Here is a 26,667-nt window from a genome sequence, read left to right as displayed (position 1 = left end):
AAAAAAAAAAAAGAAAAAGCATTACAACGTGGTTAATGATTTAAAGAGAAATCATCGAAGTAACATTACGCAGAATTTCCCCATATATTGTACAGGGTTTGCCAAGTGCATTTTTTCCCTAGGTTGTTATCTTACAGGAACTTGTCCAAAGCTCCTGGAGTATACAACCATACTCAACCCCTCCTAATGAAAACCAGGTTACAGCTTCACTGCAAGACTCTGCAAAGACAGAAAGCCAATTTTTAAAACCATTTTTTCTGTTGATTCTGTGTTGAAGTTCACATTCTGTCTCATTTGACGGGAAAACTTGGACAAGAGCCCATGTGGGTGTGCATATTCTCAGATTATAAGCATTTAATGACTTAATATTCTTCTAAATAAATAAAATTTACACAGACGAGTAAAAACCTACAACCCCCTTGCATAATATTTTTAACAATTACTTAACAACTTATCTTCATTTTCAGTTGAGATTGCATTTTTCAGTAATAACTTGGTGGGTGGGGTTAGACAGGAAGACAACATGACCAAAAATCTGTTGATACACCAGGACAGAAAAATGTTTTGTCAACTCATCTGTTATTTTTGTAAGACTAAGGTTTCTCATGCCTCTCTTCCGAAGGTCTTATTTAACAGATACAGCAGTCCTTAATACTTTTGCAAGTAAAAATAAAAACTGATTTGGGGTTATAATTTTCAGAAAGTGTTGCTAACTTGAAGAACATTGTCTTAATAACCTGCCCCTTGTGCAAAGCTGCACAGAAGACTAAAAAAAACACTGCACACAAGTATACTTCAGAAAAGGACTTTTTTTGTGCTTTTGCCTTTTTTTTTTTTTTTAAAAACACAACAGGCAATGAATACGTGTTGGTGAAAAGCCTCTGGAAGTGCCGAATAGTCATTTTAAAGGCTGAAAATAAATAGCCTATATTTGATTTAAATTAATACAACATCTTAATTAGAACAGAAAGGCACACTAATCAAGTCTTTTTCTGGAAACCTTCCAGCACAGCCTTCATCAGGGGTATAACAGCAGGAATGTTAGTACGGGCAGGACATGAGCATTTTAACACAGCTCTCCCTCTGCCCGCAGCAGGCGTGTGCCGCACACCACCGCTGCCAGGGCTCAGCTTAGCTCCACCTGCACTTGCACGGCAGTTGCTGATGGCTGCAGTTCCTCCAGTGGGATGAAGAATAGGGGGATTGGGAGGAGAGAAGAAAGAGACAGTCAAAAAGGACGTGGATGGAAAATGTCCTCCCTCTACAGTCATTCTGAAAACTAATTAAAAATAGAAATGAATGTTGCTCTGACTGAACTTTTTTTCTGAAATAGTTTGGCTAGTCTAGGATAAACAATGCTTATTTGTCTGGTTTCAGAAACAGTTCAAATGTGTCTTGGCCCCTGTCCATACAGCTAGCAAAGCTCCGTTAGAAAACATTTCTATCAGTCATATTTCACTGTGCATTCTCAGCAAAAAAGATTCTGATTTTCCTTCAAAACACTCCATCATAATACAGCGTTATCTTTAAGAAACACTTTTAGTCCTATGTTCCTCACAGGTGTACTCAACTCCTTTTTTTCTTCCTCGTAACTGAAGACTCTTTCTTTGGGATGTTCATTTTCAAAACCTTATTCTTCTGCTTTCATTGCTGAGAATAACTACTATCTTTAGGGTTTTATTTTAATCATATTTAGTATAAGACAGGAAGGAGACCGAAGTCTGGTAACATGAATCTGAAATCTTTTGGAGTAGGAAAATCTTTCTGTACTCAGAATTCAAGATTTACTTAAGTTTTATAGCAGGAAATTAGGAAATCTATATTCAAGTGTCAGTAAAAATCAAAAGGAACAAGTTAAGTTCATTCTTTTGCTGGCAAGAGCGCTTCGACCCATTGCAATTTGCCTCAGAATCTGCTGAGCACTTTCAGATACCAGCAGGTATCTTTGGCTAGAAATCATAGGAGGAGTCATGTAGGCAAAAGTTCATGAGGTCCAAAAGATTTCAGAAAACAATTTTAAAATCAAAATGCAAAGAACAAAGAAGCAAAGCCTTTCACACAACCAGCCTAGTGAAGCTGAAGTATGGATATATCAAGAGCAAGGCAGTTCAAGTATGCAATTGTCTGTGTAATTTAGAACCCAGGATAACACGGTTCTGCTATAAAATTTATGAGCTTACAGGCAAAACAAGCTGTTAGCAGATAGTTTTTCTCTTCCACTTTCCATTAACAGGTCACCCATCAACAACCCTTTGGCAAAGCGCTGGATTTCCTACCCCCAGGAGAGTTCAATTCACATTTAGCTTACAATTATTTAAGTGTTTTAAAAACATGGAAATGGGAGCGGATGTAGATTTATTTTTTTTTTTCCCCATGAAGCCCTGTAAAGGAACCACAAATTTCATAACTTTGTTACACACTAAATCACAGTAATTTACATAAAATACTGGGTTTGGGGCAGATTGATTTTGCTGGTATCTTTTGCTGTGCTAACCCCTCCCCAGTCCACAGGCAACAATTTCTGGACTCTTGTCCTGCCTTGCAAAGGGAGAAGTGATAAGGTTACTAATATCCTCCTCTGCTCCACAGTTAATGACACATTTTCTCTCTAGCCATCCAAATAATTAACATAACCAAATCGAATTTAATTCTCCTATTTGATGAGGTAGGAGTTGCAGCAATTTCTCTACTCTGTGGAGTCACTGCCTCTTTCCCACCCCCTCCTCCAATCTGTAAGGCACAGCAATGAACCAGAGCACACACAAAATCCCCATAAATGCACATGTCAACGAAAAATGGAGAGGGAAGAAGTTGAATCTGTGTGGGACCTCTGATACTGGTCCCAGTGAGACTCCCCCAACCGTTACGTCAGAACACCTGAGGGGACAGCGTGACAATAACCAGCCTCAGCTCCTGTGTCACCCTGTAATGTATATAAGCAAAGTCCAAACTCATATTGCTGGAAGAAAACAGAGCAGACAGCAGGAAAGAGGACCTTTCAGAGCACTAAAGACTCTGATAAACATTAGCTCCAACACCACCCCAGCCCTATCTAAGACGGAATAAGTAAAGATGCAAACTATTCATCCATCCCACACACAGTTTACCATACAGGAGTGGACAACTGGAGCAACTCCTCTGACATCTGCAGATTTATCCAAGACCTCGCCCACTGTTAATTTAAAGCACAAACTCAAGTTTCTTTTTCAGCTAAGGCAGCAGCTTCATTGAGCTTCAGGTGCCAGCCCCTCAAAAGGGGGAACTAACCTACCTCTGTTGGGTTCCCAACCAACCCACTCAGATAGGTTCAGCAGGGATCTGTAAGCTGCTGTACCTGCTATGCTGAAAGCAGTTGGGTTCTTTAAGTCAGCAGTAATATGAAAAGGGTCCCACGGGTCACCATTTCTGAAAGGTAAAGAACCTGTAGCAGTGTGTTTGAAGATGTTTAAACACCTACTCACTCTCCCTGGCAGGCTTCATTCTGGGTTTCAAGGACGGGTTTTCTAAATATAAACACTTGAGGAAAACGCTTCAAAAGCTTATTTGAGGTCTGTGTATTGGGGAAATAGAATTGCCACAAACTAGACTGGGCAAAGTGCTGTAAACCGTTTAGCGGAGTAAGTGCACTTAGTGTGTGTAAAGCACAGACTCTTCCTCACTGGGGGCTCTGCTCCGACACTTTTACTCACACTGAGCAGCATCTCTCTTCAAACACAGCTTCAGTGTAGCTCCAGTATGTCTCAAAGGCTCGCTCCTGTGGGGTGACCCTGACCCAACACAGCGACCGTGCGAGCATCACTCACCTGAACAGTCCCCGCACAGCAGAGGAGGGGAAGTGCTGTTCAAGTGGAATAAAGCTCAAATCACACGGGCACCTCGGAGAGAGCAGGCAGAGATTTGTGTCTGCCTGGAGCAGGACAGCATTTAAGTCACACGTTACCCGAGCAAAGAGGCCAGGAGGTCCTGGCTAACCTTTTCACCCACACATCTTTTAGCTGTTTCAGGAGCAGCAGTGGTCCCAGCCCAGCCAAGAGAAACTCATGGACATGTTCCCACCAGCCAGCTGATGGTGAGCCAACTCTACCAGTCCTTAGGTTCACATACCTGTATAAAAACTTTTTAACATATTTTTAATTGTGATGTTTATTGACCTTGTGTTACACACATACACACACAGAGATTAAAAAAAGTTAAAATGTTGCTATTTTTAATATCTTGTGACTTCCTGGAATGTAAGCCAAGAATTTTTAAATAGCTGATGCTGAAATTACTGTAAGACAAAACACTAGTTTAATAAAAGGCATCATTTAACCCTCTCAGTTACTTTAGAAATCATGCCATCTTTATAACAGCCGGTGTACTATAGCATACATTTTAAAAACTTATTAGAAGACATTATTCCAAACACAGAAAGTTTAAAATGCCACCTAACTGATTTCACTACAGACTGAATTGCAGAAAGATGTTAGTAATTTTATAGTTAAATTAAGGGTGGTGCAAAAGATCAGATTTACTACCACCCTTATATCGGGCCAAAGACAGACCTATTAGTTCAACTGAAAAGCTCCTAACGGTCAGAAAAGTCACGGATATCTCATCTTCATGAGTTAATCCTGCGGATGAAGTGAATCTACACTAAAAATGTATCCACAGCCTCCAGCCTCTTCAATGCCTCCACTCCCAGGACTCCCTGTCCCTCACCTGGTACGTGTAAATTAGACGCCGTGACACACAGACTCCAGCTGCAGTTTCCCCATTAGTGTAAGAGAAGCAGAGACTGCGCAGCCAGCGGTCCCAGCTTCCCCAGGCTCACCATTCCCACCAGCTCCCTTGTGTTGGGGCTGACATCCTCACAAGTCTGCTGGATCAGCCACGTGATTTTACTAACAACAAACAATCCCATCCCAAACATCCCCATGCCTTGTCAGCCAGAGAGGCTGACCGCTCCTCCAGCTGGCTGCAGAGCCACAGGAGCACAAGGGTGATGCTGGAGAAGTGGTGGGAGCAGAGAGCAGGGGAGGCCAGCAGCAGTCCTTGGGGTAAGCAGCTCAGCCTCTACTCTCAAAAACAAACCTTAAATCCATGACTCTGCAGCTAATCTGACAGCAAGTCACCAAATGCTGGCTATGCCTCAGGTCAGCTGTTCTTCTCACCTTTCATTATCAGTTCATCCACTCTTTTCTACTTTTTTCCCCCCCTGTTAGTGCTGGTCATCCAAATTGGCTCACTGAGAGATCAGACAAGCACCAGAAAAAAGCAGCTGGCAGCAGTCTGGCACCACAGCAGTCGCTCTGTAAAATGAAGACACTCTCTTATGTTCTCTGCTAAATCATGGGGTATTGTCATGGCCCTGTGGGTATAGAAGGCTCATAAAGACCTAGCCACCTAAGAAATCACATGCTCAATAGTATAGATCTGGCCATCTAGGAAATCAGACTCGCCCCAGTACAACTTTACTTCTCTCTTGGGTCCAACCCCAAAAGCAAAGTAATCTTGAATCAGTAATTAAGTCCAGTGACAATTCAATCCTCATCACTATGCTGAGAATGTCTACTTCTGCATCACTTAATGAATGCTGCAACTGCGACTTCCTACTGTCTGGACAAGCGAGGATGCAGTTAAGAAGCAGCTAAAATCCAGCTGCTCGGCTAATTAAAACAGCTCACGTTGATCAGCATAGGGAAATCCTTTCAGGAATTGCTCTCTAGCTGTTTCTTCAACCACTTATTACATATTCATGTGCTTGTCACTGTCATACTTGGGGATCATATTTTAGCAACCAAACCTTCAATTTTAAGGCAGAACACAGGCAGAAGTCAAAGCAGATCATGGCAGCAGATGATAACATTTCACACTGATTCTCACAGCAAACTAGAAGCCATGAGGTTACAACAGCTCCCACACTTAATAATGTCCAGCTTAGACCCTGAAGCTGAAACACCTCCCAAATTTTTTGTGAATCTGAGTCACTCAGCTCATGTGCACCCTGAATTAACCCCTTCTTGATCTAGAGTGACAGACATGTTAGCTAGATTTCCGCATGTCTTTTCATTCAGGTAACAGCCTGAGCTGCGCTGCACCTTGCCCCCAAAGATGACTGGATGAACACACCCATTCCAGAAAGGCAAATCCTCGGAGCAGGATTCAAGTTATTTTCCATATTCATTGTACGTTGGCTGAGTTCAGCTCCCAGTAAAAGGTACAAGAACAGAGGGCTCTACTTATCGAAGAGTTTGGCCCTCCTGTAGCAGCTAAGAAGATTTGCCTTTATGCCATCTATCAACATATATTTAGTCAATGTTGTGATAAACCTGCTAGTATGGTTTGAATAAAACTAATAAATAGCATTTATGCTTTAATAACAATTTAACCTTGGTAGTAAAAATTTTTTGCGGTAGAAAGCACCTATAATTTTAATAATAACATAACAGCAATGTAGCACTGTAAATGTAAATGCCACTGAACTGTCATACTGAGAGTGACAGGATATTTGTGCCAGCCAGCAATATATTCAGACACAAAAGTAAGGGTTAAAAAAAACAAAGGGAAAAAGCAGATAAAACAAATTGGTTGTAAACTGCAACTTCTTCTGATGGAAATTCTTTACCATTAAAGTCTATGTAATTTCTGCATTTGCAAATGGGGCAAGATGACAGTGCCCTGCTTCTACACTTAAACAACACAAACCAAAGCTTGTTTCTGAAGAACAGTTCTTTTGTTCAATTATTTGCAGCAGCATTTTAGTCAGTAAATCAAAGCCCTCTCTAGCCACTGACAGGACATTCTGCTTGCTTCATATATCTCTGTACATCAAATACAATCTGGTGGCTGAATAAGCTCCAGAACCTTTGTAATTGACATCACAAATGAACAAAACCTGGTTTAATCATAAAGGATGAGCAGGACAAAAGCACAGAGAAAACCTGTTGATCTCGATCCACAGGATTCAAGATATTTTTACAAGGCTTTTGCTATTATAAGGTACGGATATTAGATTTTTTTCAGATAGTCTGTGTACTTTATAGAACATGTACGTATAGTTTTAAGGTTAACTTTAAAGTTTTGTAAAGGGAAGAAGTGGTATGTGAATGAAGCATTAATGATTACTAACAAAACAGATAATACTTCGTTTTACAACAGTGAGTATCCTCAATCCCTACTAACCCAGTTACCTCCAGATCAACAAGGAGAAAAGAAAAGAATAGGGTGGGTGGAGGGAAACCATCCAAAGCAGTCAAAAGACGGGTGTATTTCAGCTGGCCTTTTGAAGACATAGAGGCGGAGAAGCTTAGGAATAGAATACAACAGGGCATGGCTACAGAGAGGAACAGCAGCAACAAAGGAGAACAAGGGCGTGGCTACAGAGAGGAACAGCAGCAACAAAGGGTGTTGACCGCAAGGGCAAGAACTCAGCAGAACCCAAAGGAGGCATGAGCTGGAGGTGAGGAATCCGGAGGAAAAAGCTCAGGTGTTTGCAAACATACAGACTTCAAAGACTTCAGAGCAGTAATCAAACTGAGGGAAGAAGGTATGGGTGTTTCTTATTTTGCCTAGATCTGTCTGGTTCCTGTGTAAAAATATCTGTAACATATAGGCCCATTTGGTTGACCTATTGTGCATCCTTTGCAGAAGAAGCTAGTGCAGTATGAGGAAGGAGTTCCTGGGGAATCCTTAGGCATCTTAAGGCCTGTGGCAGATGGATAATTGAGTCTCACTTCCAAGGCACAGTACCAAATAGCTTCTACACTCAGCAGTTAAGATTGTATCTGGATCCTGCCTAGTCAAAGACTTAACGGCACACAATTCCAGCTCTGTAATATAAAAGCCAACCATTTGAGAAGCACACAAAATGTAACGTTCGACCGCAGCCACAGAAGTGAGATTACGAGAAATGTTTGATGCTGGTGTGACCCCAGTGCCAAAATATCAGCTGAGCACCTTGGAGAATTTCAAAGTATGACAACAGCCAATGCTGAGCTTTTTGACAAGCCCCATCTCACAGGATTTCCATGCTCCTTTAACCTAATTCAACTGCTTCGTAGCCCATCCAAGTCAAATAAGCAGCGTGAAATGTGTTGGAGTTTAAGCTTTAGCTGAGTGAGGAGGAAAAAAAAAAAAAGGAATTTCCTCATTGTTTTAATTATAGATGTATGTTGAGGAAAGACAATTGTTGTGAAGGGACAGTCTATAAACAGATGTATTAATACATGTGCATCAAATATAGTGAAGTCTGAACTCAGCACTTAAAAGCAAAAACTAAAAACCCTTCTACATTGTAAATGTGAACCAGCAGCCAAAACAAAATTTTGCGTAAGAATATTACAAGGTCATCCATATAAAGAGACGTACTGGCTTCAAACTGGCCATTTGTATTTATAAATAAAATAAATCACTTAACAAGCACCAGTAACACTCATTCTCAACCCTCCCATGTTAAAGCCTCACAAAAGTAAAACTATCTTCATGCATGATCACATCTTGTTCCAACGGACTGTTGACTCACCCAGTTACACCCTACAGTACGCGAGGTCCATGAACTTGTTACAGTGGCCCTTACAGAAAGCACAGTGCACAGAAATTGTCAAATTAAATCTCATAACCACACCCTTCACTAGACCTGTCTATCCAGAAAGTGCCCTGCATGCAGCTCAGTCAGAGAATCGGCATGTTTGCCTGCATACTCTGCCCTCGCCCTTCCTCCAAAAACACTTCCCTTTCTTCTATACCACAGATACTGACAGAGCTTTTGGTTACAAAATAGATAAAATGATTCCTCAAAAACTTGCACTACGTAACAACAAACCATACATTCATACATCTGTAGGTCTACAATGTTTACCTCTGTGTTTCAATATGACCTTAAAGTACAGTCCTTTTTATTCATTCACAAAGATCCAGCAACTCTGAGATTAAGGTCAACCATTCCCAAAAGATACGCATCAAAGACTATTTTTCAAGTCTTGTAATTCTGATTCTACAAGGATGTAGGTAAGGTATGGTGTAGAGGTAATACCTTCCGTAGCCTAAGCTGGGGAAAAACGGTCAAGATTTTAGGTACTCACAATCTTTTCCAAGGGTGAAACAAGCATCAACCATCGGAGCCAAACACATTTTTAAAATCACACCTACACCTACAAAACTTTCATCTACCCTAAACACACTGCAAAACCCTGATAGGTGGGCACAGCACTGAATTTGCTGTAAGAACACTCAAAATACCTACCTCAACAACCAAGGGGCTTTTAGCCATTGGGGACAATTCTCTAGTGGAACAGACCTCATCTTTGAACAAGTCACCATTCAAACACACTACAAGACAAGAACCTCCTCCAGACTCAATCATACACCCTGGCTGTCTTACGACATCATGGACCTCAAATTATATGGCAAATCAGTAAATACTGCAGGCCCTAATGGATGGTTATAGCTTGGAAGAAATAATCACTATCATCACCTTTCCCCACTCAACTAAATTTAGCTTCAGAACCAAGCACCTTGTAGAACACATTGAACCAGACCTTTCCAGAGCAACAGTCATAAGAAGTACATTGCCAAAACATTTCACAGCCACAGAAATCAATGCCACTCCCTAGCCTGTAAGAATCTGCAAAACACACAGCTCTTTCATATACTTCTCCGTGCACTTCAGTCAATGCACTATATGCCATCAGGTAAATTAGGCCAAGAAAATTAAGAGCCACAAAGCATCAGGTTCAGTTTACTCAGGCGACTGAAAGAACAGAAAAAACAGGGACCAATAGGGTTACCCTTCTTTTATAACAACAACTTCATCTCTGACCTCTGACCCTTGACCCCAAATCTTAACAAAGACAGGCTTAGAAAATAATATTTCTTTAAAAAAAAATAATCTCCAGCACAGCTTAAAGGCTGTGGATTCAGATAACATACAGGTAATTTCTCTAATCTCCAGTCTCAGGGATGCCCTTAACTCCAAAGGCAGTTCCTGTCCTCCTTCTCATGTTAGCCAACAACCTTATCCCCCTCTGCCCTTGCTAACATGCCTCTGGGTCTGCAAAACTAAAAGGGACCTTTTCCTTAAGACTGCTTAATTGATTAACATGATCTATTTAAACCCAGAACAGCAGCATCTTAACTTTATCAAGAAGATTTGCTAGCTATAGGGAATGACAACTCAGTCTCTTACACTACAGGATGTAAAATGATTATATAAAACTAGCAGACACCAAGTTTGAAAAGAGTCAGAGAGATGTTTCACCATGCAACGTGAGGTTAAGCTCTGGCCCTGCTTGCCACAAAACACTGGGGATGCTAAAAGTGTGTATGAATTAAAAAAAAAACCTAGATAAAAGGCATTGAGGGCTATTAACAGGTATTTATGATGCTATTATGATATTATGATGCTATTACAAAACATCAGCTCTTTCAGAGACCCGGGGCCACACACATCTGGATGCTGACAGAATGCATGGATACTTTCTAATGCACATTTGTTTTTTCCTTATCTTCCTTAGGCTTCTACTCCACCCATAAACAAACACAGAATAAGAATACTGGAATAGGTGGACTTTTGGACTGCTCCCCAAAGGCCATTTTTATGGGTCAAAGGGCCACAAAGGTCCTTAGCTGTATTTCAGGATGGAAGCAGGTGCCCCCTCTGAAAGCTTCACCATTTTTTCCAGGTTACTTCAGTTGTTCTAATAAAATAAATCTTAAGATAAAAGGACAAATCTTGGATTGCTTCCTTTTTAGAGATATATGAAAACCCTGGTATTTTCTTTTTAATGTGAAAATGATCTTGGCAATTTCTATTTTATGCCCTCCACGAACAGTAATGATTTTGGTTTTGACCGCCGTTCAAGTACATCTGCATTACACTAAGCAAAACACCTATTTAGCAGCTGCAGCAAGGCAGTTACTGCACTGAGAAGCACATTTTGTCAATTCAGATACTAACAGGCATCATTTAAAATGTACAGAAAGACAGTATGGGAACACTAATTAAAGGAAATACAGAGAACTGTGTTGTCATTTCAGATTTGTCCTAGATAGAAAAAAAAAATAAATGCTGCTATTAACAGAAAGTATTGGTAGGCCGTTCACACTGTAAAACATTCATTTAACAAAACACATTTCCTTGTTAACAGCCTCAGGAGGAAGAAGATAGATTGGGCAGTATGCAAATAATCTTCTGTCCTATACACCAGTAAGGTGTGGTGAGAAAGCCTCTCCTGCAGGTGTCACCACTGTACTTGTCCATGATACTGTCCTCTTCCTTCTTACCTGCCCAACCTTCACCTGCCAGGAGCTCCACATGCTTTTAGCTACTCATGGACCTAGTATTTTAGAATGAGCAGTGGAAACAAGGTAATAGAACAACACAATGGTCTTAAAAGCTGTTGCCCAAAAGAAACTGTTCTTGGGAGAGGAGGGAAACTGCCTCAACTGATGCAACCATAAAAAGATTTCAGGATTGTTTGAACTAATACCATATTAATACTAGATGCTGGTGTGAGAGGGGATGGGGAAACAGGATCCAGACTACATGGAACAGAATTATAATAGTAAAATCAAAGCTATTTCTTTTCACTAAGCATTTATTCCAAGCAAAAATATCGCTTAATATAACCTAAGATCACTGATGTAATTCTTTTGCTCGATCTAGGTATTATGTTGTAGATCAAAAGAGAGATTTAACAAAGTAATCACTGTTTGTGATTGGAACACTATGATTAAATTTGGACCTTCTCTCTAATTAAAAGTCAACCTTTGTCTTAAGCCTCGGGAGATGGTAATGTGCACTATACCCAGAACAGATGACAAATCTCTGGTAACAACTCTCCCAAGATTAAGATGGGGTTATGCATACTTATAAAGACCACACTTAGATTAATACTTTCCACATTTAGGGTTGTCCTCTGGAGCAAGGGACCTGCCTGTGACCTGCCTTGGTTGCAGCCTCCAAGGGCAACATGACTCTTTGTACCACTGAATCTTAGTTCTTCTGCTGCAGCTGAAGTAGTTGGACATAAATGCAAAAGCAGCTCACTCTTGTAGACGTGAAGGACTAGTACTAGCTCAGTTGAGCCCACGGTCTGGTGATACCTGCACTGAACAAAATACTGCTTTTCAAAAGAGAAGCTTTGTAGCAAAACCAGAAACGCAGTGTCTCACAAATGATAGGATCAGAGTCTAAAGTACAGCTGTGCAAACCACACAGCAAGCATGAGACAGAAATACAGGAAGAAGGAAGAAACTATCAATGTGACAGGCCTTCCTAGGAATATTTTTATCCCATGATGTAGTGAGGACGCAACTGTAACATGATTTGAAAGAGTACTTGATCAATCATTTCAATGTTCAACCTGCCAAAACAGGTATTATTCAAGGTAACCCGATTACCTATACCAGACTGATCTGCAGACACCAAAGAATAACTCACAAGGAAATGACAAAGTAGGTGAGCAGTACAGAAAAAGAGAACAAAAAAAAAAAAAAGAAGTAACGATTTCTTCTCTCCTGTGCACATCAGAGTAAGAGGCCATGGAAACCAACACAATATAAATGCAAACTGAGTACTCCCACTCAAATTCCAGAGGTGAAGGAAAATGTAGATACTGACCTGAGCCTAGGCAGAAACCTACACAAATCCTTAGGGAAATAAACCAAAGCTCAAGTATCAGCTCCAGCACTCTTAAAATATCAACACGAAATTCTTTCAGAGAGAACCAAACTACTACCACTTCTGAGCTGGAAGGTTACAACCTGCTGAATCTGTCTCCTCAGCCCTGACACATATCCTATAGGCTTCCCCTAACAGCTCTCCCTCCTCCTCTATTTTCTTTGAGACTATTAAAAATACCTATGGAAAGAATTCTCTTTCAGCCCTCTTTCCCATCCACCAGATGAACTTCATGTGCTATTTGTCATTGAAACGTCTTGGGGGAAAAAAAAAGAATATTCATAAAGAAGCAGAATTATAACCATGCCTGATTAATTTGGCCCATCATGTGTCACTTATAAACAGAGAATTCCAATTCTCCCCACAGCTTCCATCCACCTCAGAGGAGGGTTAAAGGACAAAACCATACTGTTGTTTTAAAGAGAATTACTACATTTTATAGGAAAAAAGGGAAATCTCAAAATTCCCTTTAAAAGGAAAGCTCCGTGATTAAAAAAAACTGCAAGGTGTAATTGTGTGCTTCCTGAAACCACCTTTTCAAGAACTAAGGTCTGTCATGGTTGCTTATGCCCCAGACAATTGTCCTCATGCACAAGGAGAGTGGTCTTGTGTCTGGATGGTCCTCAGCACCTTCTACAGGACTCTTCTCTGAAAAGTGATGGGACAGTGAAACTTGCTCATGTACACAAGCTGCCCAAAGGAGCACTGAAATTCTCTCAGTGAAGAAGCAGGGTGAACCCTTTTCTCTTTATTCCTTCAACAACCATCTCATTCTCAGCATTATTTTCCATTATGAATTAGCATAAGCACTGGAGAGCAGCCCAGACAACGGAAGGAGTTGTTCAGGGCACCAAAGCAAACAGTCCTTCAAAATTCCCTTTGCAGAAACCAGGAACAGAGAGCTCTTTTATTAAAACAAATCCCTCTTCTCTGTTTAGGAATAAGGAATCTGGAAGGCTGGCTAGGATGTGCCCTTCACAGTAACTCTTTACCACTATCTGTGAGATAAATAGCCAAAAATCCCCAATGCAACAGTGATGAATTGGCCACATTAAAACAAACACCAGCAGCAACGGGCTTTAGATATCCACACAATCCCTAATTGCCAACAACTAGGCTGAACCCATCTGCCATTTATTCCTTTCCTCTACCTGTGATTTTTTTTTTTTCCTTTCCCATTTACAGTTAAGTACGAACTGAGTAGGGAAAATTAACATTGCAAAGAATAAATTAAACTTAATGATTTAGTGGCAAAGAAGCTGTCAAAGAAATATGCTGCACAAAGTTGCTCCAGCTTATTCTACTCCTGGGAGGAACATCCCTGACATGCACAGCACATGCTGCTGACCAGAAACACATGATAAACAAAAGAAAGACACATAAGCAGATTCCAATCTCAAGTTTCACCAGTTTAAATCCACACTAAACCAGTGGGATTGCACCACGCTTGGAGTGACTGAGCCCAAAATTTAGCTCTCAGAATGAAAAAAGTGGAGCCACATGATCCTGCTTTTTAGACGCCAACAACTGGAGTCATGATACCTTGTCCCTGCTTCCAGCTCTGTCACTGATTTATTGTGCGAGTTACAAGAAATCACTCCACCACCCTCTGCTGAACCTGCTTCATCTGTAAAGTGGAGACACTGCTATTTTTCTCCCAGGAGATCAGGCTCCTGATCCAACTAACCACATGAGCACTGAGAGCAGCCCAAAGGCAGGAATGAGATCCTTCCTTCTGCAGTGGCACGGGCTTAGCTCAGTTCAGGGCAACTGTGAAACTACAGCCCAAGGGTTTGGGAAGGAGACTTTTTATTACATCAACTTCTGACCTACTGGGAGCATACAAAAGCAGGACCTTCCTCTTTTCACAACCTAAAAGTATGCTTAGCCTTAGAATGAACTGCTGCTCCTTAGCTTTAAAAACCGTAAAAGCTAAACATAAAGAATAAGAATGTAACAGTAAAACAAGCGTCATCCCCCAACGTTTGTTCTTTCTTCTACACACAACCCTTCCCTTTCAGATGGAGTGTCAGCAAGGTTCAAAGTCTCAAACTTCAGACCTGTATTACAGCCTGTAACACCGGCTGCACGGGCAACAGCCTGAATTTTTTCTGTGTGGAACAGCTGCACTGGCGAGGTAACGCAGACATTGCCAGCAGAAAATACAAGGCTTTTGAATGACAGCAATAAAAACTGCATTTCAGGATGCTTGTGGGAATTAATCTGGACCCTCCCTGATATTAAGTAGCCCAGTGTTTGAACTAAAAAACTAGATTCAGACTGGTTCTTTTAACACTGTCTCCCACAGCATTATCATTTGGAAATCATGTTAGTACGAGACAGACAAGCAGCCTCTAAGTAAGTGGAAAATATGTGAGCCCAATCTCTCTCTCTCTGGGGAGTTTTTCAAGACTTGGCTAGGGAAAAACATCATTGACCTGATCTAGTGTTAGCATCTTCCTGTTATGAGCAAGATATTGAACTACATAACCTGCAGAGGCCCCTTCCCACCATTTCCAGCATTTTGTGATTTCTCAGTAGAGAAGCAACACTGGCATCAGAACTCTCTCCTCACTGTCCATTTGACTGAGGCAGAACAGAGAAGCAGAGGTCTTAGGTAGGGTTACAAGAGCATCTCTCACTCGTTCCAATACCCAATTCCAATACAGTACCCGGGATTTCAAATTTACCTAAACCACACAAAATCTGTTAAGTGGCCAAAAAATTAGCAGTGAAATTACTCCTGAGGACAAAGTAACTCAAGTTGTTACATGCACAATGTCAGCAGCAATTTGTGAGAGGCTTCAAACTGGAACCTCAGGCTTAAGGCATTAGGAGCTACCAAGATTTCTGCGGCAGAAGGAAAGACTCTCGTATTCCCCTTCAGATATGCAAAGCTGGAATTATTAAATGACTGCCCGTAGACTGACCATAATGGTTACAACATAGAAAACCCTGTTACTACCCGTTTTCTCAGTATCTCAAAAACATATCAATTTGTAAAAGCACATTTGTAACATGAGGACAGTTCCGCTATGTTCTCAGGCCTGTGGCTTAGGACTCCCTCCATGCTCTGTTGAAAGCTTAAGATCTTAACTAAAAGGTGTCTTTCAGGCCTTACAGATGATCTGTGAAAACACATTCTTAAGATATAGTCAGACCAACACTGTAATATTTATTAAACACAATTTCATAAGGTTATCATTATATAGCAGAGGAAACAAATGCAGAGAAGCTTTCACTAATGGAATTATGCCACATAAAAAACCCCAAAAACCTAAAACCAAAGTAAGATACAAAACAGCATTCATAAAAATGATAGCTTGATTTACCAGATGCTCACTAAAGAGATCTGTAGCCCCTTTGATCAGCCACTTCAAGTGCTTCTTTATGAAAGGAACAAAAGATGGGTTGTGTCTACTTGTATTGTTGACTTGATGTATTTTAAATAAAAAAAGCCCAATTTAGTTCAATGAAATGAAGGCAACCAGCCATAAAAGAACTTTAGCACATTACAATCAGCAGGCAGACTATGCCAATAAAACCTAGAATCTACTTCTAGAAATGAACTAATTATTTTCTTCTCCCTCCTCATTTTGAGGGCAAGTTTTCTTGGTAGACTGCTGGATTTTAAAACCCAAAATCTCTTACTTGACATCAAGTGATTGATGCACTACTAAATCTCTCAATAAATCGTTGTAGTGTTTAGTTACCTTCATCCTCTCATCTCCAAGATGAGGGCAACTACAATTAATTGTATCACATTACAAGACTGTGTTTCAGGATTTTTTCCTTACCCCAAAGGAAAAAAAAAAAGCATAATGAAATTAATCCAGTTCCTTCTATGAGCTTTACTCATTTTCAGGGATTAACTGCAAATATGTGGATGCTTGAAATCTTCTATTCCATTACTATCATATCATGTTCAGTTTGAAAAATTTAGAGACATAAGGCTAAAGGGTCTGCTTCTTTTGATCTAATTGACTTGTTCTACAACAGTGCATGACCTGAAGCTATCAAAGCCAACAGGGCACGACCTGCCAGTAAAATCAAGAAATAATGATAATTACAGATCACTGTTGCCAATCTACACATATTTTTAGTACTGTATGAAATATAACAATTGAAGGATGGTTAATATTAGGTCATGAAATTAAATGTCTCTTGATAAAAATTTAGCATAGCAATAAGCATTATTTGGATTCAAGGAACATCTGTTTTGTTCTTATTAATGTGCTAATATTTAACAAAAAAATCAGTGCAAAGTAGTACATGAAAAAGATATCCACAGGCCCTGTTCTGCTGCTCCTCACTTATCTAAACTCTCCTGCATGGCAGATGGCTGCTAATTGCCAGAAGAGGCAAAGATAGTGTATTAATGCACATTTTGTAAGCATTATCTAGTATCTGTTTCCTTCCTTTCAAACCATTACCTATGGTCTTTGGTTCATCCAATCCCTAAATTTCTTCCCAGTCTCATGTTAGATCTCAGTATTACCACTTAGAACACTCCACCTTCCTGTAGCATTTCTCCCATCCTAAACATTCGATAGGCTAGTAACAAAACTGGAATATTTGTCAGAGTTCCTGATACCACTATAAACATGTCTCACCCTGTATTATTTAAATGGCATCATCCTATAATAAAATGAACTATATTAAAGGCCATTTATGTACTTTTATATCTCAAACAGTTTTTTATGTCCTTCTCATTGCAAATGAATTATGTTCAAGCTCCATTTTAAAACTGTTTCTGCTTCATTGTATATGCGCTCTTCATCCCTAATACTGGGAAGACTCAAGCACAAGCTGATCTAGAAATACACAAACACAGAAACATATGAAAACACAGTGTTGGAAAGGACAAGATTTAGACCCCTGCAATCAGAAGAAATATTGTCAGTGGTCTTTTTATTAAGCTAAAACTTAACCTTATGGAGCCTGAGGAGAAGTTGGTGGTGGTGGTGTTTGGGCTTTTTTTTGTCTCTTCTTATCCCGGTATTCCAAATTCCACATGTGATTAAACTAGACAGACTTGTGGGCAACATCTACACCCACTATTTCATCTTAGAATAGCTACCTTCCTTAAGGCTCATTGCATAAGTCATCATCTGGTCAACTAGTACCCCCATGTCCACCTCCATTATTTTATAGTAATTCTAGTGCAGAAATCATTGTTACTAGACCTTGAGTCCAAGTACGAAGACCTGCAGGGTCAGTTTTGTTCCACTTTATACCATGAGAGGGTTGGTAGGTTGTGCTTTTAAGAGATGCATCCCACAACGTGTAGCTTAAGGAAAAAATAGACAAGATGCCTTTGAGCCATTGTATTTTCTTTTTCCCTTGTCATGAGCTGCCCCCAGAGAGGGTGTTGTGGGTGTAGCAGCTCATCATAAAATGGCATAAGCCATAAAACTGTCCCCAGTAGAACTCAAACAGCTCTGAAATGCTGCCTATGTTACAAGAGAAGTGTGCTTTCCACTTTAATTAAGTCTTGCATACGTCACTATTTAGTTTTCCCTCAGTTCCCTCAGAGCAAGGGGCTGGTCTTCATGAGGCTGCAGCTCTTTTCCCAGACATGATATGGCCAGACTGGGGATAAGAATCTCACCCAGCAATTTGTCACCACAGGATTATGCTTCCAACTATAATGAGAGTGGTGCGCTATCAATTAGCAGAGTATATCATCTAAGTAAGGCAGGCTGCTCCCGTTCTGGCCTAAAAGTAGCAGAGAGACATGCACAAAACCACACTGCCCTTTAAATAATGACTTTTCTTCTTCATAGCTCATCCTGGAAAGCAGAACTGTCATGACATGATGCCCAGTGAGACTGAAAAGGGGGCAGAAGATACACAGATATGGCTAGAAACCATGTGCACTACTGACAGGAATGGAAGACTATTGAAAGCTGTGTTTTTCTCAACATTATGAGCAACATACATTATAGTGTTATTTTTTCTGTGCTTTCCATGTGAGAATTTGGAATCTATAACCCAGACAACTTAGGGCAGTGTTTTGCTTTCAGGGCTGGTCCACATTTGAAATTGCAATTCCATGGAAAAAGTACTCTTGGAAAAAAAAAATAATGGAAAAAGTTCTACTTTGCTTTTGATTCCAAATTAGAACTTCTAAAATACACTCTAGAGAAAAAAGGTACTGGTGGGAAGGACCAGCCAGAAGAAAGCGGAATAGACTGAAACTGTTTCAACCTTAAATTAAACATTTTGATAAAGTTAGATTTCCTTTTGATAATGGTTTGGATTCATTTGACATTATTGTAATATGACGCGATCTGATACAACTTCAAACATGGAGACTGTAACTGCATCAATTTAGGAAGAAAAAGTTAAGTATTCTTAATTATAAAAGGAAATTCAGTGATTGATGTTTTAAGTAGATATAAGTAATCAAAGGCAAAGTCAATACTCCCCTGCAACTTAAAAACGCCGCTGGAAACAGCTACAGTGCTGTTGCGGATATGGGAGGGAAGGGGGAAGGCAGCCTCTTCCATCACATCACACAGCAGATACAACGCATCAACTGTGCTGTAAGAAGAGGCTACAGTTCCCTCTGTTCTCCTAGCTAAAAAGCTACCCCACTGTACTGTAAAAATGTAACAAAAAAAAAAAAAAATCAGACTGTAAAAATCAAATGAAAAGGTCATGTCAGAAGGTTGGACACCAGGGGCATCCTTTGGCAAGGCTTTTCACAAAGGAGTGGGAGAGCCAGTGTTCGCTGGTCTGCTCTATCGCTTTACTTCATTAAAATCCCATTATCCACCACAGGATATGGAAGAGATCCTATTCCCAGGTGGAGAATTGAGAGGGAGAGTTTGGAAATAAGGCAAAAGAGAAAGAGATCTTTTAAAAACAAGACGGTAAGAACTACAGAATATTGAGAAGCTTAAGGGAAAATGTGGCCTTGCAAATCAGTATCTTAGGAAGTTCATGGCAATTGTTGATCAAAATTCTAAATAAACACAAAATTTGTGTGTGTGTGTTTTATTTAGTAATCATTCCTTTGCTTCTCCCAATTTTGAAACCTTAGGTATGATGGGACCAGAGTGAATGGAATAAATAATAACGTGTTGCTATTCTTGAGTGAACCAAGAATTATTTTCCCTGCTACAGAAGAAAACAGTCCAAAGAATACAGAAACAAGTGTCATGAGGGCTTCTTCTCTTAAATCACAGTCTTACCAAACAACCTGGTGTGTGATACATAAACAAGCCTTTCAGATTTTAAGTGCACACAGTTACAATGTAGTAAGCCCTCTTAATTCCTTGGAAAATTTTGCACATAAGGAATATGAAACAATTGTCTTTAACACAGACTTATTTTGGTATTTCATTACTGTTACCAAAACAGAGAAGTAGAAGAATGGCATTTTTATTTTTCTGGCTAATTTCCTAGTTCATCCCATAAAAGGAAAAAAATTAAAGAAAAAAAGGAAAAGAAGGGAAGAATAAATACAGAAATATGGTTCTTACCCTGAAGAGCGGCAGTCTGGTTTATTTCTTTCAGAGCGATCTGTGAGAAAGGAGGCATAGTATCAGCACAAAAGTTGGATGTTCTTTAGCAATACTAGTACAGAAGTCTTAAAAGAACTGTGACACCATATGACTAGCAAATCCAAAAGCTGATTCTGTTATAAAACTGTTTTTCTGCACTGGACTACTCTGCCTGAGACCAAGGAAAATTACTGGAAGTTTAACGTTTGTTAAAATTCTCCTACTCAAAACACAAGTGTATTTAATGTTTCGTATTATGCTTTGGAAGCTTCCCCTCCCTTTAGCTAAAATGAATAGGACTTTAGTTTAGGGTAAAAATAAGGGAGAGGGAAGAGGAAAAAAGAAAAACCACAGATTACTCAGCGCAAAAAAATCATTCCATGAATCATGGCTGGCAGAGTTCCCTGACAGGATGGGAGAAAAATCAGCAGTTGGTTGCAGCAACATCTGCAAATACACTGAATCCAGTGCAGCCCCATCATTAACTCTTCGACTTCTGGGTGTTCTAGGTACAGAATCTTTCTTTGTTTTCAGAAAGGGTTTTGTTTATCCAGTGAGTATTTCAAGTAGCTTATTTGCACTAATGAGATTCACTCACAAACAATAATCTCCATAGTACACTCATATCAACTCGCATAAACTTCTTTGCTGAACAATTTATTAGTTACTACAACCATCTCTAGATACATTTTTTTAAATCTTTGATTTTTGAAAGGTCCAGTATGCAAAGAAAGTAGAAAATACTTCTCCTAGGAGTTGAGATTATCACAGAAGCATTACAAAAACCCCACTGTGCTGTGTTATGAGAATTCACATATTATCAGTTCTATTCTAAGTTCAGAATATCCCTTACTGCATGACTTCTGAGCTACCTGAAAGAAGCAACTAAGGCTTATGTCCTTCTGAAAAAAACATACTAAAATTAGAGGGGGTTTTAATAATTTATTAAAGAAAGATCCACTATGCAATTAGAGGATATTCTTACAGCTATATATAATCTCCACTGACCACAGTAATTTGGCTTCTGACTCCATCTGTGTGTATTTTAAAAAGAAAAGCATTTTTCCTGTGTTAGTAAACAGTTGTCTATACAGAAGAATAGGAGTCTTGCTAAGAAAATATTTTCATACTCACAGACTGTATTTTTAACCTTAAAGCTCTGCATTTGAAATAAAATTTGTTCTCTTAATAGCACACGTTTGTTTGTGTGGTTTTATCTCATGTACAGATGAAATATTTTCTTCTCTAAGGTCTCTGTGCTCATTTGATTATGTTTTCATTAAAAAGGTAAAAAAATATTGCACGTCAACAGCACTCTATCTAATGCTTTTTCCATCCACAGGTGCTCCTATTGAGCTGTCATAGCCACACAGTGTATAATTTATTATGCTTCTGACTCACAGCAATCTCCATTTCATCACCCGGTGTGCTACTCTATTCGCTAGAAACAGCATGGTATAGCTCAAACCAGAGCTGTGGCAGCAGTTGTTCAAATACACCCAGAAAGGCTTCTTCCATCCTTATCATGCAACCTCCTTACCTGTGAGCACTGCAAAAAATAAGGCAGGACCTTCCTACTAAAATTTGCTTGCCATCTGTTGCTTTGGTACCAGCGTCCCCTGTTATGTAGGCAGCCATACTCTAACAGTATTTAGACAAAACCTTCCCACTTCTAAAAAGATTGTGCAAATAAACCAGTCAGGAGGACAAAAAGGATCCAGAGCATGTGTAAACACAGGGTCTGGGAGCTGTTCTCCCTCAAACCACGTCCAGTCGGCAGAGCCACCACAGCCCAGCCACCCCACTGCAACCTGCTCACTCAGGAAATCAGTGCAATTCCCTTCTGTTTCATTGAACTGTTGAAACAGGAAGCATTACCTTTGGTTTTACACATTTTGTTTACTGCTAATCTTAGTGAAAGCACATCATCCCCATGTACACTGGTCTTGCTAAAAAGAACAAAGGGAAATGAAAACCCAGAAGCACGCAGTTAGCATTTTAAAACAGACATAAAACCTGCACTTGTTTAAAGTTACTGTGAACTTAATCTTTTAAATTTGATTTAGTATCAAGTGTAACAAGAGACACAAAGAGCTGAATCTTTCAATTTAGTGTTTAAATTCTGCAATTCCAGATGCTGTTTTGGCATAATGTACAAGCACTAATTCAAGTGATGTCACACACCTCTAGAATAGGAAAGCTCAGAAGAAACAGGCAAATTTTTTTCCCCTTTAGTATATAGATACACACACACATATATATTTTACATTTAAACACACCCACTTGCAGATCCCATTCCTGCATTCTGCAGGCAAATTCTTGGCTTGCAAAAGTTGGGTCACAAAAGTGTATACCCACAGCTGACTCTCTTTTACTCTATACTTGTTACCCGAAGAATTGAGGGATATCTTTGTAATCTTTTCTAACAGAAAAAAGCAAGAAGACCGTATAGATGCAAAGATCTGAAAATCAAATCCTGCACTACAGATGTTGCTCTATTTCAAAGACATAAATTGCTATAAAACATTATGGGACATGCTGTCTTTCTAGCACAATACTATATATCCTTCAATTCCAACCTCTGGAAGCCAAAACTGTATGTGAGATTCGAGCAAACGTTGAATGTCTGCTGGACTACCACGCACAATAAACAAATAAGGCAATCCACGCTCCAGCACGGAAGATTTACAGAAAAAAATTCCACTCCCAGTGACAGATACTACCTTCCAGACACAAGCTTCCACAGTTGAGACACCAGTACTATTCTCCCTGTCTTTGCATTGCTAAAGTAATACCCTTCTGTGTATGTAGCTGTAGTCAAATAGGCTAGGAATTCCTAAGCAGCTAGTATTCACAAGCTAGAGAACCGGATTCTTTGATTCTAAGTTTATTTTGGTTAACAAATTGTTTTGGAAAATCAGCATCATCCCCTTCTCTTGATAGAGGAGAAGAGTGTGTAGTCGGGGCTTTGTGCTAGCCTGGCACATCTCTTCTTGATTTACTGACAACTACCCTAAAGGTGGTGCAGTGCTATCAACTCTTTAATTTTACCACTGCAGATTTTGCCAGCTAGTTCAGCTGGCACAGACACCACAGAGCTGGGTCTTCTGCAGACAGAACCTGTCCTCCAATCCACAATGCACACCGCCAGAGACTTGCAATCTCTCAATCCATACCAACTGACCCTCCTCCAACCTCCTATAGTGCAGACTTAAAGAGATTTTCTCCACTTCATATTAGTACCCACTCCTTACAAAACCTTTGCTGCCCTTACACAAATACAGCCAGTACGGGAGAAATATATGATCCTTGTTCAGCAGCAGGATAAAGTGCAAGAAGTCAAGGAGCTGGCAGGTGGAGCAGATGAGGTGGAAAAAGTCAAAGGCTCCTGGCTGAGGTTGGGAAGACTGGTGCCAAGATTTAAGCACTGTAGAAGAATGAAGGAAAACATCAGGACACAAAGATCTGCTATTCATACCACAACTATTTGGCAAATTTAGTGTTTATTTACAAAACTGTGCTGTGTATATTTAATCAATAGCATGGACATTACGCCTTTTTTCCGCATTCAAAGATTGAGCTGCAGAAGGAAATGTCTAAATTGCTTTTAGACAGGAACAGGTTTCTGTGACTGGTGACTCTCTTGCCCTTCAAGCATGGGAAAATTATCTTCTTTGTTTGTTTGCTTTTAATATGATAGAACCGCTTTTCTTCTCAAGGAAAATATAAACATAACCATCAGGAGAAAAATAACTGACTCAACGTTATTTCAGTTCCTCCACAAACTCAGAATAGCTTAAGATTTTGCCAAAAAGACCACCAAAGCAGAAAACAATAGCTTTTACAGCATTCACTCTTGTCTCTGGAAGACAAGCAAAGAAAAAGAAGAAGGCAACTCACACCAAACAGCGCCATTGTTTTTCTCTGTTTATTTTGCAAGCTTCTTCAAAGTATCTTGTTGCTAAGAGTGACTTCAACTGAAAAGCCTGCTCTCACTAGAAAAAAATTTCAGTATAAACATGAAATGCTGTTGAAAAATGAGTGGAAAGTTAACACACGTTCTGCCGCTTCGAACTTGCAAATCTACTGGGGAACTTCCAATGCAACTACCTCCCAACAGAGGTAACTTCCTACTCTTAACCCCATCCCACAGCTCCATCTCTTTTAAAAGCTGAATTGCCTGGAGAGAGCAAATGGGGGCACGCAACATTTCCATTTCTGGGAAATACTGTATTTTTCATCTTAATTATTGGTCTTGAGCAGCCACCAGAGGGGGCAGGACATTGAAACATTCTTCAGGAAGACGCGTAGTTAGAGCAACCAGCTGTCTCCATCTCTGTTGGTTTTAGCCCCCGATGGCACGGCAGTGGCTTCATAACGAATAGTAGCATGAGATGCTTATAACAATGCTTCTGTAACAGCCACAAACCTCTAGATAAGCCCAGAAATGGGAACAGTGGGCTGTTAAGCAATGCTGGCAACATCAAAATACATATATATCTTGACTACCCAGCTGATTGTAGCTGAATGGTGCAGCAGTGCCCGTTAGCCAATCGCTTGAGATCAAGAGTCCCAAACTTCCATTTCAAATGGCCAATGCAGATGGGGCCCTCACTCAAACTAATGTGCACATTTTCTGGGAAAAAATATCTGTATTTGTGCAGGATTTTTAATGCTAGTTGCTTTATTTGCACTGAGATAAGCAATAATTGTCATTGATACTGAAATCTTTTTGTCTTCCATTCTGTTAAGGCACACTGGGGCTTAGAGCAACTCTTCTTTTTAGCACTTCTCTCGGGTAGGGAGTCAGAACAACACAAATTAATTCCACTGCGAAGAATCTACTATAAATTACTCAATTTTATTAGGAACTGGTCTACAACAAAACCCATAAAACTGAACATTTATTTATGTGTTTCAGTATCATAACAGCAGAGTCCCTTATCAGTTGTTTAAAATGCAGGAGGTTCAGGGAGAGATTAACGAGAGGCTTGGAAGAAACTTTTTTCATTTAGTTTATGTACAGCTTTCCCTTTACTCCAAAAGGCCACAAAACCAGAACACACTCAGAGTTTATAACTGTAAAGGCAGACAGTTTTTATACTTGCTTTAAATTCTACAGTATGCTGCTGAATTCCAAAGTAGTACATTGGGGGGAATAATTACATTATAACCTCCTCAAATGAAATGACACCAGCTTGTCAGTTTTAATACTAAACAGTAACTGAGTCTTCTAAGCACAAAGCCTTCCAGAAGTTTTTTTATATTTGGAGTAATGCTTTTTTCCCCACTCTTAAGCATAACTGATACATAGCTGGGGGGGAGGGAGGGGTGTGTTAGGTCCCAACACATACCAAGAATGCATTGAGCTTCTGTGATTTAGTGTTTAACCTTGAAACCTACTAACCACCATAAGGTCTGTAATTATCCAAAGACCAGATTCTTTAACTTGCTAAAGAGATTAACAATAAACTATAGTCACCTTTAAAGCCTTTTGTGCAATTGTGCAATTTATAAGTGAAGAAATAAATTCCTGGACAACAAAAGCCACATTTGCCAGAGCTACATTTGCTGCTGATTTGTTTTTGTGACTCTGAATTTCTATCCCCTCCCTCTTACAGGAATAACATAGGAGCAAGAATGAGGGTGTAGAAATTTAAAGCCACAAAAACAAATCAGCAGCAAAGGTAGCACGAGTGTGTGTGCACCAGTGCGAACATATGTGCCGGCGTGAGCGGGGCAGATGCAGAAACAAGAAAGGAAACAGACTGTGTGAGCTCTCATGATTTCTCAAAAAGGTCCGTGTTATAAGAATCCAGACCAAATTCAGCACCGGGAACCAGACTTGTTCTCAGGCTGCGAATGATAAAGTATATAAAGCAATCAAATATACACAGCATAAGCACGTTACTACAGTTCTACCTTCTACCACAATACCTTCTTTAAGAAGGAAATTTAGGATACATTTCTAAAGTTCTTTTGTCAAGAAACGAGGAACTCCTGAAAGTACAAATCCCTACATCTTCATATGAGACACCCCAGCTGATCAGTGCATCATTATTCTTAGATTATGTACTTCAGGTGCAAGCAGACATAGGTATCTGCACACCACCAGAAATCATAGTAGCAGCTACTCAAGGTGAGCCCTACTACTTCTGTTTTTTATATAATTTCATGAGGAAAATACCAAGTGGCTCTACTTTTTGACAAAGATTTATAACCTTCCTTTCTAGGCATTTCAGAAATGTTAGCTCTACAATTTCTGACAAACATTTCTCTGATGTTGCTACCATTGCTTGTAAAAGGAAATTATCTTTCAAGAGCATCCTTTTATCTCTTTCTTTCCAAATCAGATTGAGCATGCCTGTAGAGGCTCTGCATATTCCTCAACTCGACAACAGAGCCCAGAGTCTTACAGTATGGTATGTCTCCCCGCCATAGGGCACTGAGACACAACATGCAATAGATGCAATGCAGTTAGACACGTAATAAACT

At 39.8% G+C, this 26,667-nt stretch overlaps 1 protein-coding gene across 6 annotated transcripts in view; it reads right to left on the bottom strand.

Annotated features, from left to right (window-relative positions):
- SH3D19 (SH3 domain containing 19) overlaps positions 1 to 26,667 on the bottom strand; it is a 104,122-nt gene that overhangs the window by 64,631 nt on the left and 12,824 nt on the right. For all 6 annotated transcript variants that reach the window (XM_014943471.1, XM_014943508.1, XM_014943517.1 and 3 more), the window contains one exon: positions 20,152 to 20,191. In XM_014943471.1, coding sequence (XP_014798957.1) covers positions 20,152 to 20,191 — 40 coding nt within the window. The remainder of the gene's footprint in view (positions 1 to 20,151; positions 20,192 to 26,667) is intronic.

The sequence above is a fragment of the Calidris pugnax genome, unplaced genomic scaffold (genome assembly GCF_001431845.1).
Source record: "Calidris pugnax isolate Ruff unplaced genomic scaffold, ASM143184v1 scaffold15, whole genome shotgun sequence".
Taxonomy (NCBI): domain Eukaryota; kingdom Metazoa; phylum Chordata; class Aves; order Charadriiformes; family Scolopacidae; genus Calidris; species Calidris pugnax.
This window is presented reverse-complemented; position numbering and strand designations above follow the sequence as displayed.